At 37.0% G+C, this 19,437-nt stretch overlaps 1 protein-coding gene across 1 annotated transcript; it reads left to right on the forward strand.

Annotated features, from left to right (window-relative positions):
- Nucleotides 1-760: 760 nt before the first annotated feature.
- On the forward strand, nucleotides 761-18,549 carry LOC755288 (uncharacterized protein DDB_G0286299). Its single transcript, XM_030973741.1, has 10 exons — nucleotides 761-844; nucleotides 3,835-3,903; nucleotides 4,710-4,836; nucleotides 5,776-5,879; nucleotides 7,622-7,709; nucleotides 10,984-11,208; nucleotides 13,679-13,816; nucleotides 15,668-15,841; nucleotides 16,769-17,029; nucleotides 18,100-18,549. The coding sequence occupies exons 1-10, from the start codon at nucleotides 761-763 to the stop codon at nucleotides 18,342-18,344; spliced, it is 1,515 nt and encodes a 504-aa protein (XP_030829601.1). The 3' UTR covers nucleotides 18,345-18,549.
- The last annotated feature ends 888 nt before the right edge of the window (nucleotides 18,550-19,437 follow it).

The following is a 19,437-nucleotide window of genomic DNA, read 5'->3' on the forward strand; positions in this document are numbered from 1 at the left end:
ACACCAACAATAACTTGTGTACAGTATGAAATCCAACAAGCTGTGCTCCAGTAGAACAGGGAATACCAAACACGTTTACACGAACAGTAACTTTTGTACAGGATGATATCACCAACAAGCTGTGCTCCAGTAGAACAGTACTAGAACATGAACAGTAACTTTATAAATTCACAAATTCGCAACATATTTACACAGACTGTGCGTCTAGTCTACTTGTTGCGATCGAGACTAGATCTAGTACACAAAATGGCGATCGGTCGTGTGCGCTGCGTGGATTGGTAGATTCGTCGCCTGAATGCAGCGACCAAAATCGAATTGCACTCAAACACCGTTAACGGTATTGCGCATCGGTCATCGCACAAAAGAAACTTATACGGTAACACGTAAACCAAAATGGGGATCGCAGCAAAATGACGTCACGTTTCACAGCCATGGAAAAAGTGCTATGAAAAATGGATATAAACCGGTAGAGCCGGGAAAAATGACTATGAATTTCAATTGGCGGGCATGGTTAAGAACATGACTGCATTTTCAACCAATCAGAAGACAGGATTAGTAAAGAATCTTAAAATGAGGTATATAATTTTTAATATTGTTATTGTTCTCATTATTTTTATTATTATTATTATTATTGTCGTTGTTATTGTATTATGATAATGATGATGATAATAGTAACGACTGAGAGCTTAGAATTTCTAATTGCTATATTAAACTGTTCTTTCTTCTTTTTTCTTCACGGGTACAGATTTCCAACTAAGACATGGATGCCATGCTGAGCACGCCTGTGCAAGTGGAAGACACAGATTCAGATGATTTTGAAGAGGATCTTCTCGTTTATGAGCTGGTGAGTAGAAATTAGAAAACATTGAAGTGACACATCCTATGCTGTAGCAACTACATGTACATGTACATGTACAGTATACATGCATATGAATATGAATAGGCATTCTCTTCATAGAGTTAAGTTGAAATGAGATAAAAAGTGATATAGAATTGAGTGATTTTGTCGTGGTCACCTCTTGCACCGTACGTTTAGTGAATGCAAAAGTTTCTGCTTTTACAGTATTTATACAATTTGTTTAATCTCTAACTCTAACTGAGATCCTTGAACGAATAAGGATGCTTGAACAAATTATAGATGATCACTTAATTGCGGGCTGTGGGTAATGTTCAGATGAATGTCAAGCTTGAAGATGAACATGATACGCCTTCCGGTAATGATGTCATTAATCCAAGCTTGCTGGAGGTCAGTCATTGTTTTAAAGATTCATCTCTAGCTATTCTCAAATAACACATTTTTTTATATTGTTAGAGAATAAATTATGGGTTAAAGTATAATATTGATAATAATATTGATCATTTAGGAGTGCTAAAAACAAAATGTACCAAAGTGCTATGTGTAATGTAACAAAACTACAGAAAGTGAAAGAGAAACATGAAATAGATAAAAAATTATGTCACTGTGAGACATTTTTGGGGAGATGAGAGCCTGAATTTGGAAATAATTGGTTAATATTTGTTAGATGCGGAGCGAATTTTACGAGCTGGTGTATATATTTGGAGGGTGTCATTTAGATTCAGGTACCCTATAATTAAGAATTTTGAAGATATACATGTACAGGCAGACTTTAAACAGAATGCGTTGTTGTAGAGGTAATTACCACTGGAGTTCCTAGCTTAATAATCAAGGGAAAAGTACCATAGCTGCCAACCATTCCTTTTTGGAGGAAAGAATCCTATGTTTGGGCCTTCAAGCTACTGTTTTTAACCCCAGCTTCCTCTCATTTTTTGATATATTCTGTGTGAAAAGTATACAAAATAGATTATATACCTCACTTAAGTAATCCAGCAATCTGATTGGTCGAAATTGCATTCATAAACTTTAACTGTTCCCGAAAATTCCCAGTAACCATGGTTAAAACAGTTCTAAAATCCCAATAACCATGGTTACCGGGAAAATAGTTCAGTCTCCATGGTTACCCCATAGGTTTACATGTTAAAAAATGGTCTGAGCGATCGAGGATACCGTACGTGTGCGAAGAATTGGTCGGTAATTTCAATACAATTGAATCTCGATCGATCTTACCGACAATTTTATCTTGCATTGTTGACATGAAGACGAAAATAAACTTCCAAAAACAAAAAAACAACATCTGCCGATAGATCTTGATCTAAGTTCGTGCCAATATGCATTGCAAAAGTAAAAGAAGGGCCTGTTTAATGGAGCAGCGGCGAAGCATCTACCACGCGAAGCCATTTTTAATCAATTTTAATGTATTAGAGAAAACTGCTATATATGGTGACAGAGCGCACTGGCCGAGCGGTTTAAGGCGCTGATTTTAGTTTCATCACCTTTTGTATGCAAGAGATCAAATCCCATCTTCGACAAAAGTTTTTTTATTTTTTATTTTTTAGTCTATTTTTTTTTGGCATATAAAAGTATTAATGACTGCTTTAATATTCGAGAAATAGTTGTTTTTATACGCTCTCGGGAAGGTTACAATTGGGCTATTGCCCTCGGCACGCCTCGGGTAATAGCACAATTCTAACCTTCCCTTGAGCGTATAAAAACAACTATTTCTCTCAAAGCAGTCATTAATACTATACTAAATTCCTAATTTTTTGCTGTGAAAGGTTGGCATGTATGAAGTACACGTACGAGTCTGAGATCCAAGGCCAAAGATAAATCTAACGGCTCGATTCTGGACAGTTTCAAGTTTCATGTATCTTTTGTAGACAAAACCGTATACAAACTATTACAATAATCTTTACTTACATACATAGAATCCTAGATAGACATATTTTTTTGGTTTAATAATCTACAGACTTAACAGGTAACGGGGAATTAACCTCAAACTACATGTTAATTTGAGTTTATTTCATTTCCATTTAAAACATTATATCTGAAAAATATAAATATTGAACATTTGACGGAAGGGAGGACGTAACTCTTCTTCCGAATCCTTCGTCTTTTGCGGCTCTGAGAATTTTCAGAACATTGCCATTGTGTTTGTGCTTGTGTTTGCACATGGAGATGACCCCTATTGGGTACGTATGTTTCCCTGCTGTAAACTACATACACATTACACTCATGCTGCAGTGAGCTCAAGCACGCGCAATTTGTAACGATATTGCACACAAATGGGACATTCAATTACGATATAAATGACATGCCTTTTTTGCCTCAAGCTTGACTCTCCTCTTTTCTGTCGTATTTGTACTTCTGGTCAAGAAATTTCTCCACCTTCAGAGCTGCTACCCATAGCTTGAATATTTCATTGCGATTGTGTGGGTCTGGGAACCGATGAAACAATTTCCCCTTGGTTTTCGAGGAACAATTATTACAACAAAATACTGGGCAGCACCATGTTTGACGTGTATTGCATATAAAGCGTGCGCGCTACATCAGTTCTCCGTGCGATACGTCACAACCCGTAAGTTTTGAAGGGAAATCTTAACAAAGTGGCAGCTTCACGACGTTGTAATTATGGCAAAGCAGGGTCTTTTTATTGTACTTGCAAGACGATATTATTTGGCCTACAGCTATGTTTTTTATATTAAATGAACTGTTGTTTTACTCTCTATATCATGATAATGCTTCATAGTTGAGAGATTAATTCTTCTTTAATTGGGCATGTAAGTAAGTAAGTAACTATACATTTTCAAATTCAGTGAATTCATATTTTTGGTCTCGCCCTAAATGAGTAGTGGGCATCTTCGATCAGTGAAAGTCACCATTATTTATTTTGCTTATTAAACCAGTATGCTTATACATTACATGTACCGTACATGTAGACTTATGTAAATATTCTTGTTAAAAATTTGATGTTTCAGAGGAATGGCCTTCAGCGTGAAGAACGACATTTTATAGCTCAGGCAAGGAGATATTACAGCCTCACTCAGGTATGATCTGGTTGGCTATGAAAACCTATAGTCTTACTAAAAGTTAATTTTGATGAAAATTGGAGGTTAATTGTCTGGAGATATCAAGAACCATGTTGGCTTTAGCTTTGAATGTGGTATCTCCCTGTACCAGGACAAGAAATGAATAGACATGGGAATCTGCAGGCCAAAGGTCAAATTTCTTGGATCATTTAAAGGGATAGTTGATTTTTGTTGCAGAGGGCGTTACACAAATCATTTTTTTGTGAGATAACGAAAAACTGAGTGTCAAATTTGGAAGAACATACAATTTAAATAACAGAATCATCTTTGTTTGATCAAAATCGGTTCAGAGACAGCTGAAATATCCATAAATATAACGATTTCTAGTTTGTGGTGCCCCACAAATATTCAATAATTTGAACCCGCCATTGAAAAAACAAGATAGCATCTTATACGTTTTATTCCAGCCAATTTTGGTATGAACTTGCACTGGAATGCAGTACTTCGAAAAGAAATTAAATGTTTTTAAAGATCACATTTGTCAGCTTTTGTCAAAAAATCCTCAATCGTCTCATTATTGTGACATCTGAAAAATTATTCCTGGTGTTCTCTCCAAAATAAATATGCATCATAAGGAAACAAACAGAGTAGCTTTTGGGGGTATATAATAAAGGGAATATACATTTGAAAGCAAATGAGCATAGCAAGCACTCTTAGAAAGCCAACAGGGTAGATCAGTGAAGAACCTGTAGCCTTATACAAAATGCAAAGTGTTAACAGTGTTTTGACATATTTATCAATTTGATTTTTTTTCATGCTAACAGATTGAGCAAGATAAATTCGAGGCTTTGGGGGAGGATATATCTGGAATTGGATTTAGAGTGTTTTTGGAAGAACTCATCTACTTCTTTAGTTTACCACGCTGTCGGGCTCGACGTCGTTTCGAGGAAGGTGAGGAGGCTATTTGTCTTGTTTTTCATTTTACAGTTGACAATCATAATCAGCAACCACATGAAAGCCTTTCATATCAGCTCTGACAAATCCAAGAAGCAGAACAAATAGTAAGAATGTTGATGTACTTCTTCGGTGTGATTGGTGGAGGGGGGTTGAGACGTACATGTAGATCCTAGATTGTCTTTCTTGTCCACATGTCAGCTAGACCCTCTTTTTTATGTGTAAATATCAAGAACCATACTCAAGAAATGTATAAACCTCTTCAAAAAGAAGCAAACTGAAATCTGTCCCCCAAAAAATAATAACCAATTGTCCAATAAAGAAAAGAGAAGAGAAGGAAGGACAGGAAAGCAAAGGGGAAATTAAAAGTAAAAAGGGAAAGGGGAAAGGAAGAAAAATAAGCAACCTGCAACCCCCCTCCCTCCAACAAAAGACCCAAGTTTTTTGTTGTGGGGGGGGGGGACAGGGCTTCTTGTAATGAAAATCTAGATTTACACAATTTCTCTACATGCACGCACTGTACATTCATTAGTACGCTCTTTACTGGATTCTTTTCTCTTCCACAATGTGCACACTATTTTTATTGTAGCACAGGCTCTAACCTTCTTCCAGGTGGAATATTTATTTCACTGCTGTCAAGGAAATCATGCTCTAAGCCAAAACATAAATTCAGATCTTTAGTGGTGACCGAATTGCACTATATGATGAATCATTATGCCTAGATGCCAGGATAGCTGTCCACAAACCAAAATTCAAATATTTAAATTTGCAACTAATGATTGGCATAAAGTGCTGTAAAAGTCCCTTGCAGCCATGTTCTAGGGCCTACATGACTTGTGGGCTCCAGGATTCTATGCTCTCTGATGCAATTTGAACTTATTTTCTAAGCTGTCATTTAAAAAATCAAACCAAACCTCAATTCTCATTCTGTTTTAGAGACTAAACTTCTTGTGAAAGAAGCGTGCACGATCATGGCGTATCCCGTCATATCATACATGAACATGATGAACAATTCTCAGAATAGCGACCTGCAGGTACATGTAAGTTATAACAACGTTATCATATCATTAGGAACAACAAGAAGATTTTAATGTGATGTGTATGGCAATTCTTGAGCTCCCGTAATATAATTTCAGAAATATTGTACCAGTAATTTGTGCTTTAATGTCTAATATCTTAAATGAGTCTCCTGTACATACCTTATTTAATGAGAGCAAAAATTATTTTTCTGATGGTCAAAGAAAGATGAATTGTTTGTATTCTTAAAGTAAAATCAAAGGCTCATTATCTTAGTTAAAAATGGACATAAGGTGCAATGAGAAACATATTTTTATGCCTCCGAAACGAAGTAGCCGGAGTCATTGTTTTCAGCTTGTGTTTTCAGCTTGTCCCATTCTTGTGATCGCGTTATCTCAAGAACTGATTGATGGATTCCCGCTTACTTAACTTAATCATGTATGTATCTTGCAGAGCCAATGAACTGATTAGATTTTGAGGTCATGAGGTCATGAGGTCAAAGGTCATGGGGCTCATTATGTATGAAAAAATAGCTTGTGATCGCATTATCATTGGAGCCGACGGATACTATCAAATTACTCAGGAGATGTATGTATGCAGAGCCAATAAACTGATTTGAATTCTAGGGTTATGAATTGGTCAAAGATTAAAGGGTCATCTGTAAAATAGCTTGTAATCAAGATATTCTGAGAACCTGTTAATGGGTTACAATCACACTCAAATTTTAAAAATAGCTACTGTTTTGGTTTGAAAAATCACTCTTTGGTGGAGGCAACATTTTCGACTGCGCAGCTAGTCGAAGATCCATCTAGTCTTTATCATAATCATATCTAATCTTCTGTTCTGCTAGTGAATGCACTTGGAGAGAAATTAGCTTAAAGCAGTTCTAAATCCATATTGTACAGTATGTTATAGATGGACCTTCCACATGTATTACAAACTAGTGGAATTTGCTTGATTATAATGCCGATTTTTATGATTGCATGCCATATTTAGAATATTAAGGCATTTGAAGAGCCATGCTTTTCAGGGAACGTTCTTCCACATGCACTTGCATAATACAATGATATCACTCACAGTTTATTTTTCACCTCTTCCCAGAACTCAACCTTAATTCCCTTTAGATCAAATTTAACAATGACCGGTAACAAATTTGTCCTTAAATCCTTGAAAATATCTTTATGCAAAAATATTGGCTGAAATACAGAAATAACTACATGTACATTTATATTGCACAAGTATCAATTATAGGGGATGCTCAAGGGGCCTACAAAGTAGTTCATGTATAATATTACCCTTGCTTTCATTCATCTTTTAAAAAATCATTTTTCTTAAAAATGATTCATCTTTCAGCAAAATATAATTTGCAAAAGGAAAATTCAACAAATTATCATTTGCAAAAGGAAACATGATTTCTGTAAAGACAAACAGTTTACAAGAAGACGGATGGTTGTTTAGAAGACGAATAGCTTGGAAATAGCTAGATGAATGATTTGTGAAAAGACATAAGAAAACAGATGAAAGCCTTAAAAAGAGACATGACTTGAAAACAAGACAAATTATATTTGCATGATTTTAAGATGGACGAATGACCACGTTTTGTTTCCCTTTTGGCTTGCCATACTGCTGCAAATGGGAATGAGACTTTCTTTCCGTTATTAGCAGAAGTCAAGATTACATTTGCTGCTGGTTTATTTTGTCATCTTATCGAGAAGTACTCTTTTCCTTTGTCTTTTCTATTCCATTGTTCTACATTGTTCTACAGAAAGCAGTGCTTGAATTGCTTATTGCAGGATACCTTGATCGTATGACAGTACCGAAATTTCGACGCAAGCTTCGGCAAATCCATTCTGGTAAGACTTATATCATATACATGTGATAGATTACAGGGTCTTTAGGAAAGAAAGGGGTCTAAATATGCTTTTTGTAAGGACCTGTTGTTAACTTACTGAGCTATATCTACATGTATATGCAGTGATATTGACCAAGTTTGCTGATCCATGAATTTGAGATGGTAGGATTATGAGAGAGAGGTTTGAATCATATGTAGTCGTTTCAGACTATTTGAGAGCCTGGAGATGCCAGTGATAAAATTTCAGGACTGGAATCTCCAGCTGTAAACAGTCAGGGTCAACAATGTAGGTCCAGGAAACTTGTCTAGGGACAAAACCAGCAATCACCCATTTCTTTTGAATAAAGGAGGTCTACGCAATAATGAGTTTGATGCAAAAATCTAAACACAAATCTGAGAATTTAAATTTTGTAAATGCATTTAATGTCGTAAGTGTTATTCACAGTAGATGTAATGTAATTGCCTTAATTTTATTTTGTAATGTTTTGGCCTAAATTAATTGTATTCTATCGTATTTCAATGTATTGACTGGATGTATCTGTGCTTATGTATTTAGAATTAATTGTAGGTTGATTAGTATATATTAATTATAGTTTGTAAATATGATATTGAATTTACTATAATCTGAGTATCGCCAATTTTGTAAAGCGCTTAGAAACATTTTATTAAGCGCTATAGAAATACAATGTATTATTATTATTATTCTTGTCCCCCTCCCCCCAGGAAAATTTTCCTGCGTGCAGCCTTGCTCTCTCTCTCTCTCTCTCTCTCTCTCTTTCTCTACTTCTCTCCGTCTGTCTGGCTTTCTTTTTCAACTCTCTCTCTCTCTGCAGGGCTCGAATTTAGCGGTGGCCCGGTGCCAATGGCCACCTGAAACGCTGTCGGGCCACCTGAAATCACCGACTAGATGGCCCGGCTGGCCACCCAAATATTTGGACAGTAATATATAAATTATTTATCAACAACTTGTTTAAAGATAAACTCCAGTACTGGTAAAAAAAAAGAAATTAATTCTCACAGAATCAAACGAAACTTACACTGAATGTTCAAGATTACAAATAAATGACATGTGCCAAACAATTTTGGAAGAAAATGTATACTGGCTGAGTAATGAGCATAGAAAGACAAGGAAACCAAGGTAGTACCATCCCCGACACCATGTGTGTTGTCCCATATATAGCTTTCTATGTGAGTGTTTGTTACTTTACCAAGACTCGGTCAAATTTATTATGATTTTGATGACTCCAGAACCTTGCAGTGCACACCAATACTTACATGCTCCATGATCAACTGTTTCTGATCCTTTCACACCTTTTCTTTCACAATGCAATCGCATTACCAGTACTAAAGTTTATCTTTAACCTTTAGATCTACCCGACACCGAAGCGACATTTATTTTTCCAAGCTTTTCCAAGCGACGCAATCCGATCTATCAAACAAGGAAATGTTTCGTTTCGCATACTAACTTTATAAAAACGATGCACGCCGTCGCGTAGGTACTGTACACACCGCCGCCGCCACCCCGGCCTGGCCGGTACATAGGCGTAGCGTTATATGCTACCGCGTATAGGGCAGCTGTCGATATCCGCATTGCAGCACAGCTAGTACGCTTCTCAACTCTTTGTTGCGCAGTTACAAACTGCGCATGAGATTTCGGGCGTGTAAGTTGGGGATTCCCAAATCCCAGCATTGTGATTGGTGTACTGACACTAAAAATCGTGTGCATGCAGCGGCGGGAGTTAGACTAAGTTGCTGTTCTAATAATGCGACGGAAAAGACAGTTACTGCTTTCAAAACAATAAAATAATCAATGGAATTAAATTAAGATGCTTTAAAAAATAAATGGATATCGTCTCAGTTGACGGTAGGTGTTTTTATCGCTCTAAAATTGAGGCTGCAAGAAAGGAATCACGCTTCGTGGTACCGATCGGGTGCGTTCAGAAACGGAAGTGGAAATAGATCTATGACCCACTGAAGACAGAGCAAGAAAATGCCAAACACAAGACTAAAATGTTGATCAGACTATTGCAATTAAATCGTAATACTAAAGGCATTAATTTAATTGTCAAAATATATCCACAACATAATGGTTTACCCTTGATAGTTTGATGAAGGAAAATGAATTAAAGCTCTTGAAATAACATCGAAGTGCCTATCGTTCGTTCTAAAAATGCGTGTATAACGGCAAGCAGAAGTTACGAGTCAAGCTTGATAGCACGTTTACATCCCTACACCGTCACCGACCTGATCGGAACAATAAGAATTAAACCAATTAAAAAACATCACGGAAGACTTTAAGGGACTCCAATTCAACAAAATTACCGTAAAATAATTATTTGCTTTGACAAATAATACTATAGATATTCATAATATCTTACAGAAATAATGATATTTCATGAGCTACGTACTCGATATCGAGTTCAGCTAGCCATCATTTTGAAATGAGACGTAGTTGTCATGCAGTAGACTGTAGAGGGCAGTATGCAGAAGAGAGAGGAAAAAGCGCGGGCCTGAGATCACGTGATATTCACGTGACTATTACGTGATTTTTTTTTCCCTCTCTAGCTAGCTGCGAGCTGCCGCATTCTGCGCTGCATGCATGACGACTACGTCTCATTTAAAAATGATGGCTACCTGAAATGTTTCGTTTCGCATACTAACTTTATAAAAACGATGCACGCCGTCGCGTGATGGCCACCTGAAAATCCATTTGGCCACCCAGATCTCCTACCCAAGTGGCCCTGCTGGCCACCTCAAAAAAAAGTTAAGGGCAAGCCCTGCTCTGTATGGCTCTCTTTTTTTTTTTGATTGTCTCTATCTCTTTTTTTAAATTCTCCTTTTCTCCAAATTACTTGCTTCAAGTTTTCTCCTTCAGTCAGATGCATGAGTTTCTTAAACTTAAATTAGCTCATACCTACTACATCTGTTAATTGCATCAAGGCATATCTCATATTTCCATCTTTCCACACTTTTAGTAACTGTAATACAACAGCAAACAAACAAAGCCAACAACTTAAGTTTTTTTTTAAATATAAATACATCCATGTATATTTATTAAGTGTACCAAGTTACATGGCAAGGTCAATAAAAACAACTTCATATTGGAAGCTGCTGAGTAGAATGAAGACATAACATTTGTACGCAAGTATCTTTAAGATCCCATGTACACCTAAACTTGTGTAATGGTACCCTGTAGTACGTGAAATACAAACATCTCTCTCAAGCCTTCTTCTGCATAGCTTGAGAAAAAATATCAACATGTATATTGGTTGCAGAAGCAGTTAAACAAGCAGTTGAAGAAGCATATGAGGAAGAAGCAGATGAGGAAGAAGCATATGAGGAAGAAGCAGATGAGGAAGAAGCAGATGAGGAAGAAGCAGATGAGGAAGAAGCATATGAGGAAGAAGCATATGAGGAAGAAGCAGATGAGGAAGAAGCATATGAGGAAGAAGCAGATGAGGAAGAAGCAGATGAGGAAGAAGCAGTTGAAGAAGAAGCAGGTGCAGTAGAAAGAGGCATATTTATCTTCTGTTCTTTTTCAGATTATAGAAAACACTGGCTTCGTACAAAAGCTGACAATCCCAGCGAGGTAAAATACTTCTCCCTATTGTAAAGTATAAATCTATGTAGGCACTGCTATCCCAATCCTAGAGACTCGTAGACAAATTGCTGGTCCCAACGTGGATAAACACAATTTCAATATCTTCAGTAGTTACAAATATTCCATCTGATATATATGATCTCAATGAATAAATACATGTTACAGCCAGGAACATGTATTAAATTGAATCCCCTTACACATGCACTTTTCCAAAGAGTGAAGATGGGTCTTGGGGATACCTGTAATGTCATGATATAAAATTTTAAAAAAATTAGAAAAATGTAAAAAAATAAAATCTAGCTAAATTTTTTAAAGGTTTTTTCATGGTTGAGTAAATACAAGTTTTATCAGTACGCTTGAACAATGCAGGTTAGGGCAAGTGTGGTATATGATCTTCATTGCCATAATGATAATAAACGAAATTGGTTGTAGGAGTTCACGCCAGAAAGACAAACCCCTTTTTTATAAGACTAATACAATTGCAAGGTAGTGTAGAATTAGGGGACAAATTTATAGCCCAAGTCAAAGGAAAAAAATAATCTGACCAAATTCTATAATCTATATTCAGAGAAAAGAATGAATGAAAATTGAAATTGATATATTAATTACGGTACTCATAAATGAGGTAATACTCTTTTTAGGTGGAGTTGGGCTCCTTCATTACGTCAAATTGTGCTCAACTACGTGTGACATTATTTTTGTGAATGTCCGGTGCAGTGCACACGCCACAACCTGGCCCTGCCCTGGCTCTGTCGTACAAATACAATATAGTAATACAATTACAAAAGTACAAATGTAGATCCAACTCTAACACAATCCAAAAAAAAGGTCACTAAAAATTCATCCCAAGATCTAACCTAACGCTATAGACCTCTAGCCTACTTAATTTTACTTTCAATTTTAGCTATATTAGCTAACACACTAACATTAGCGACTCTAACTTAGCGTTATTATTTATCAATAAATAATATTAATTCCCTTTTCTTCCTTGCTTTAATTTAATCCTACCTAATCCTATCTTAAACTTTTCAACTAAAATTGAAAATGTTTTTCATTGGCTTCAAGCAAAATTATTACAATGATTGAAATTTCTTGAGACAAAACAGTCTTCTTCCAAGGCCAAGGGCATGAGATACACTTGTATCCCACACTCGAGGTATACAATTTACCCACCAAACGTGAGATCAAGAGAAACTAACACAGATTTGCACATGTGGCACTGTTTTTTTTTTACCTCCGCACCGATTGCAAACATCAGCGCATTTACGGCCCAAATTAACCCTATCCCCTAAACTCGATCACATGACCGTTCTATCACCCAAGAAAAATATATTAACCCTCATAATATGCAATCTTTAAGCCTAATTTTGAATAAGTCATAGTTCAAAGGCACTGTAAAATCCGGTGTCTTTGGTTAGGCCGAAGTCTGGAGAATACGAAGGAAAAACAATCCAATTTTTAGTTTTTTTTACTTAATTAATTTTCTTACTCGTAAGGGGGGAATGTTGTTAGATGCCATTTTTTCCCCGCAAATCCTTTTTTTTTTTTTGTACTCAAGGGGGGGGCGTGCATTAAATCCCAGTATTAGAGGTCTATTCACAAGCACTGCAAAATATAACCTTTTTAAGGAGTAACATACTACCTTTTGCTTGCATGAAGTAGCCTACTATGCAGCAAAAGCATAAAATACGTAGTAACTTATATGTAGCACCCAAGCCGTGGTCTTGTGGGAAACCTCAAAATCATTCTTTTGAAAATGAATGTAGATTTCATTTGATTTCTTACCTGCTATATGATGTTGCATACAGGATTTTAGCAATTTACTGAAATAGTTGTTGTATGTATCTTGATCAAACTTTAAGAAAGAAAGTTCTATAATTACCCCCCTTCTACAACATTCCATTAAAAGGACAGGTGATTATGTTGATGTTTTGTTCGAAGTAACTGTATATATGAAATTTTTTGCAGTGGTTTCAAGCAAAATTATTACAATGATTGAAATTTCTTGACACAGGTTATGTGAGCCCAAATAGCCCAAGTTTTTCATCCAATGGTCTGAGTATAACTTCCCTATGTGTTCATATACAAGGCATTTAGACATACATGTAGGGCTGTTGGAATGAGTGATCTTCCCCACTCCACTGACATACATTGGGAATGAACCTGAGTGTCGTTAGGTTCAGTTATTAACGGTACATTAAGTCTCTTCTTTCTATATAATGAAGAATGATAATAACATTTTTCATTGGAAAGAAAAGACAATAACCATAACCATTATGGTTATTGTTCAATTGGTGCTATTGTAATGCAGCTTTGTAAAATTGGTGAGGGGAATTCTTAGTCAATATTCTTCTCTTTAATTAATACAGATCCGGTTATCGAGCAAGGAGAGGCTAACCGTGGTCCACAGCCTGACAGCCAAGCTCCAGTTTCAGAGCATGGATCAGTGGATGACAGTGTGCCTCAGCCAGAACCTGGAGATGCCAGTGACAGCCAGGGTCAACAAGGTAGGTCCAGGAAACTAATCTAGGGTTAATGAAGGAGGTTTATGCAATAATGAGTTGGATGCAAAAATCTAAAATCTATACAAAAATCAGGCTATCATCTAATATAAGCACCAATAAACAATAAATAGGTGAAATTTGTAGAGAACAAATTGGATGACTATCACATCAAGTTTGAAGTCTGGTTTTCGGTTTGATTGAAAGATTGCAATACAAACCTGGTACATATTGCTTAAAAGTTCTCCTCCATTAAATCCCAGTATTAGAGGTCTATTCACAAGCACTGCAAAATATAACCTTTTTAAGGAGTAACATATATACTACCTTTTGCTTGAATGAAGTAGCCTACTATGCAGCAAAAGCATAAAATACGTAGTAACTTATATGTAGCACCCAAGCCGTGCATGGTCTTGTGCGAAACCTCAAAATCATTCTATTGAAAATGAATGTAGATTTCATTTGATTTCTTACCTGCTATATGATGTTGCATACAGGATTTTAGCAATTTACTGAAATAGTTGTTGTATGTATCTTGATCAAACTTTTAGAAAGTTTTCTATAACCCCCCCCCCCCCCCCCCTTTTACAACATTCCATTGAAAGGAAGGGTGATTACATGTATGTTGATGTTTTGTTCGAAGTAACTGTATATATGAAATTTTTTGCAGTGGTTTCAAGCAAAATTATTACAATGATTGAAATTTCTTGACACAGGGTATGTGAGCCCAAATAGCCCAAGTTTTTATCCAATGGTCTGAGTATTACTTTCCCATGTGTTCATACCCAAGGCATTTAACCATACATGTAGGGCTGTTGGAACGATTGATCTTCCGCACTCCACATGCAGACATACATTGCATGGGTATGAACCTGAGTGTCGTTAGGTTCAGTAATTAACGGTACAAGTCTTCTCCCCAAGGGGGGGGGGGGGGGGTGGGTACTCAGATTATAGTCGGACGGGGGTGTGCGGCTGAGACCTCCGAACCCATACCCACATCCAAAGGTCTTTTGCTGTAAATAGGTACCCATGTCTAAGGATTTTTTGTGAAAAATGGACCCATGTCTAAGAATTTCAAACTTTAAATATTACATTTTTTTAGCTGTAATAATACAATGGCCAATCATAAGTTTCTCGATAAAATTCTTTATTAGTAAACTGTACCATAGCCTACTACATGTAGTTTACAAGTAGTTTACACACATAAAGATGAAAACACCATGCTGAAAGTAAAAACAGAATAACCAAAGATATGGCATTTGGCAATTTTTATGCCTCCCCCTTGAAGTAGCCGGAATCATTATGTGTTTGGGTTGTCCATCCGTCCGTACGTACCGTTCTCGGATCGCGTTATCTCAAGAACCAATGTATAGATTCCCGCCAAACTTGGGTCATGTATGTATCTTGCAGAGCCATTGATCTGATTAGATTTTGGGGTCATGGGTTAAAGGTCACAGGTTCGCGTTATCATTGGAACCAAAGGACGGATTACCATCAAACTCAGGACGTATCTTGCGGAGCAAATGATCTGATTAGATTTGGGGGTCATAAGGTCAAAGGTCATGGGGCTCATTATGTATGTAAAAATAGCTTGTGATCACATTATCATTAGAACGGATGGATGGACTACTCAGGACTCAAACTCAGGACATGTATGTGTCTCGCCTAGCCAATGATTGAACTGATTAGATTTTAGGGTCATGTATATGAAAAATAGCTTGTTATCACGATATTCTGAGAACCAATTAATGGATTACAATAAAACTTGAATTTGTTGTTCAATTGGTGCTATTGTAATGCAGCTTTGTAAAAATTGCTGATGGGAACACTTATTCAACATTCTTCACATTAATACAGATGTAAATAGCAAGCAAGAACAGGCTCCACAACAAGTGCTAAAGTTGCGTGATGGAGGACAAGTACTGGGACTGGCTTCCAGTTCCTTAGGACCCAGTACTAACCTTGGTCTACAGCCAGACCAGCCAGCTGTTGACAAGGGTCTATCAGTTGCAGGAGCCACCTATGGGGCAGGTATGTCAAAATCGGTGAATTTATAAGATAATGTACATTTTAGTCAGCTTGGAGAATTCTATACACACAAATTATTCAGTTTTAAAGCTTGAAGCTTTAGACGAGCTGGATCCAACAATGAATAGCCCAGGTCCGGTTGCAGCAGCAACCCATAGCCATAAGATACTCATGGCAGGTATGTTGAAATCAGTAATGTACATGTTAGTCAGTTTGGACAATTCCTATACTCGCAGATTATTCATTATACGTACATGAAACAAGCACAGGCTGCATGCTGAAAGTAAAAACAGAATAACCAAAGGCATTTGGCAATTTTTATGCCTCCCCCTTGAAGTAGCCGGAATCATCATGTTTTGGGGTTGTCCATCCGTCCGTACGTCCCGTTCTCGGATCGCGTTATCTCAAGAACCAATGTGTAGATTCCTGCCAAACTTGGGTCATGTATGTATCTTGCAGAGCCATTGATCTGATTAGATTTTGGGGTCATGGGTTAAAGGTCACAGGTTCGCATTATCATAGGAACCAGAGGACGGATTACCATCAAACTCAGGACGTATTTTGCAGAGAAAATGATCAGATTAGATTTTGGGCTCATAAGGTCAAAGGTTATGGGGCTCATTATGTATGTAAAAATAGCTTGTGATCGCATTATCATTAGAACGGATGGATGGACTACTCAGGACTCAAACTCAGGACATGTATGTATCTCGCCGAGCCAATGTTTGAACTGATTAGATTTTAGGGTCATGAGGTCAAAAATAAAAAGGGTCATGTAGATGAAAAATAGCTTGTAATCACGATATTTTGAGAACCAATCAATGGATTACAATCAAACTTGAATTTATTGTTTAATTGGTGCTATTGTAATGCAGCTTTGTAAAAATTGCTGATGGGAATACTTCTCCTACATTCTTCTCATTAATACAGATGTGAATAGCAAGCAAGAAGAGGCTTCGCAAGAAGTGAAAGGATCGAAGAAGAACAACAACAAGAAGAAGAACAAGAAGAAGAACAAGAAGAAGAACAAGAAGAAGAACAAGAACAAGGAGATGTGTGATGGAGGACAAGTGCCGGGACAGGCTTCCAGTTCCTTAGAACCCTGTAGTAACCTTGGTCCACAGCCGAACCCTCTGGCTGAGCCAAGATCTGGAGCAGTTGCATCAACCACCCATGGGACACTCCTGGCAGGTATGTCGAAATCAGTGAATTTAAGTACATTTTAGTCAGTTTGGACATTTCTATACACACAAATGATTAATTATACATTAACAAGCACAGGCTGCTGAAAGTAAAAACAGAAAACTAAAAGATATGCCATTTGGCAATTTTTATGCCTCCGCTACAAAGTAGCCGGAGGCATTATGTTTTCGGGTTGTCCGTCCGTCCGTAGATGTACATCCCGTTCTCGTGATTGCGTTATCTCAAGAACCCATTGATGGATTCCCGCTGAGCTTCGGTCATGTATGTATCTACTGATTAGTTTTTAGGGTCATGAGGTCAAAGATCAAAGGGTCAAACATCTATATGACACATAGCTTGTAATTACGATATTCTGAGAACCAATTAATGGATTACAATCAAACTTTAATTTTAAAAATTGCTCTATGGCGGAGACATCATTTTTGACTGCGCAGTCAAAGATCCATCTATTCCTTTTTGTGTTCATCATAAATCTTACACAAGAAACACAAATAAGGACATGATTATGAATGTTTGAAAGTTTTGGTCACCAAATGTATGAAAATTTTAAATTTGTAAAATGATAATGTGATTTCAGGTGTTGAATATACATGTTGTTTACCTGAAACCACTGAAAAAGTTTCACAGCAAACCTGCCATAACTTTGGCTTATGACAATGAATCTTGATGATCTTTACATTTTTGAAAAGTGGAATAATCAGATTAGTTATACATTACACTTTTTCTTTGAGTATGAAGGAAAAATTGGGACAAAAAGACAGGAAAATTTGTATGACAAAATAAAATAAAAGTCCAAAATATTGAATAAAATTTCTAACCTGTGAACAACAGAGATATTTCAATATGTTATTGCATAACTATTGAAGAAAATTTCTGTGAAATGTTATTTTTTTTAATAGACCAATGCGTCTGTATATGTCTGGAAAAAAATCCAACAGAATGGAGGAGCATGCGCGAGTCTGTGAAGGAGCTGTGAAGTCACTTTTCTCGTTAGGGTTGCTGCTCCTACAAGGTTTTCAATTTCTGAAAAATCACTGATTCATTTTCTCAATCTTCAGGTGAATCAGGAGCAGAACAGTGCAGTGACCGCTCACCAAAAAGGAGCAAGGCAGTGGTCAAGGAGAAACCATTCCCTCCAGGCTCCAAGCAAAGGTTGCCTCTGCCCGAAAAGTCTTATCAGGACTACTGCAAATTGACCGAGATCGCATGGAAGAAGCGTAAGCACGGCAGGGCGCTTGGTATGGCACAGCTGGCTATCAAACGCCACAGTAAGTTAACAAAAAGTGATGCACCTGTGTATTAAAGATCTGATGTTCATTGTATCAAATGTATGTTTCATTTTCATTCTTTTTGCTACCCTTCTGTCTCTTACTCTTTCTATCTCTCTATTTCTCATAATCTCCATCGTCATCACATGGTATCTTTCTCTGTGTTTCTTTCTGTATCTCTCTCATTTTGCAACCTCAGTCCTATCTCCATGGTCCTCTCTTTCTCTTCCATTATTCCTAGGTAAGTACATGTACCTGAAACATGTGCTTTTGGTATTTTATCTATAGTATAATTGAAACCTTGTTATCAATAAGAAATGCTAAATATCTATGACAAATTTGCTCTCAGCCTATCACACTTCACAATTTCAGTAGTATATAACAGTCATTGTAACTTGTCATTGATAACAAGTTTTATGAACCAGGGCCCTGATCTGGATTGTATATTTCTAGCAAAAGGTGAAGTGTTTCCTTCTATCTATTCATATTTTGCATGTAAATTTAGAAGGTGGAGAGGCTAAAGTTTACAACCTTCTAATGATGTGCGGCGATTCCCATCTTCTCCTGACCCATGAATCTCCTAGCAACAAGCAGCTTCATCACAAAGACTACCAGAACATCTTGGAGACAGAAACCTTGATCCTAAAGACATCCTATGGTATGCACCGCTGCCACACCCCTCTTTGTGGTTTCCAGGACAAACTTCATCTACCCCTGAGCCACCATGCACCCCCAGAAAATCACTTTCACAACTCCCCCCCCCCCCCCTCCCTCCGCATTGCTACCCCCTAGAATAAATGCCACCTGTGTGTAACTTTGCCATACTCTCACATAGTAAGATAATTTGAATGTACATATCTTACAGTTGTTACTTTTTTCTTTGTCTTATTAACTTGACTGTATAATACAAAAGGAAAAAGAGACCTAGAAGGCTGTTGTCCAGCAAATCCAGAGGCACAAACTTATACAATACGAAAAGATAGCTTTCTTTAGAATATGACAAGTGATACATAAAAAGAAAAGAAAAGGGGAACTGGAAAAACAAAACGAATCTGAACAGCTTGGCACTCTTACGTTGAAGATATTGGTAGTGATCATGTACCTGTTTTTGATATTTGTGTTTAAATT

Source organism: Strongylocentrotus purpuratus, unplaced genomic scaffold (genome assembly GCF_000002235.5).
Source record: "Strongylocentrotus purpuratus isolate Spur 01 unplaced genomic scaffold, Spur_5.0 spur5_contig_866, whole genome shotgun sequence".
Lineage (NCBI taxonomy): Eukaryota > Metazoa > Echinodermata > Echinoidea > Camarodonta > Strongylocentrotidae > Strongylocentrotus > Strongylocentrotus purpuratus.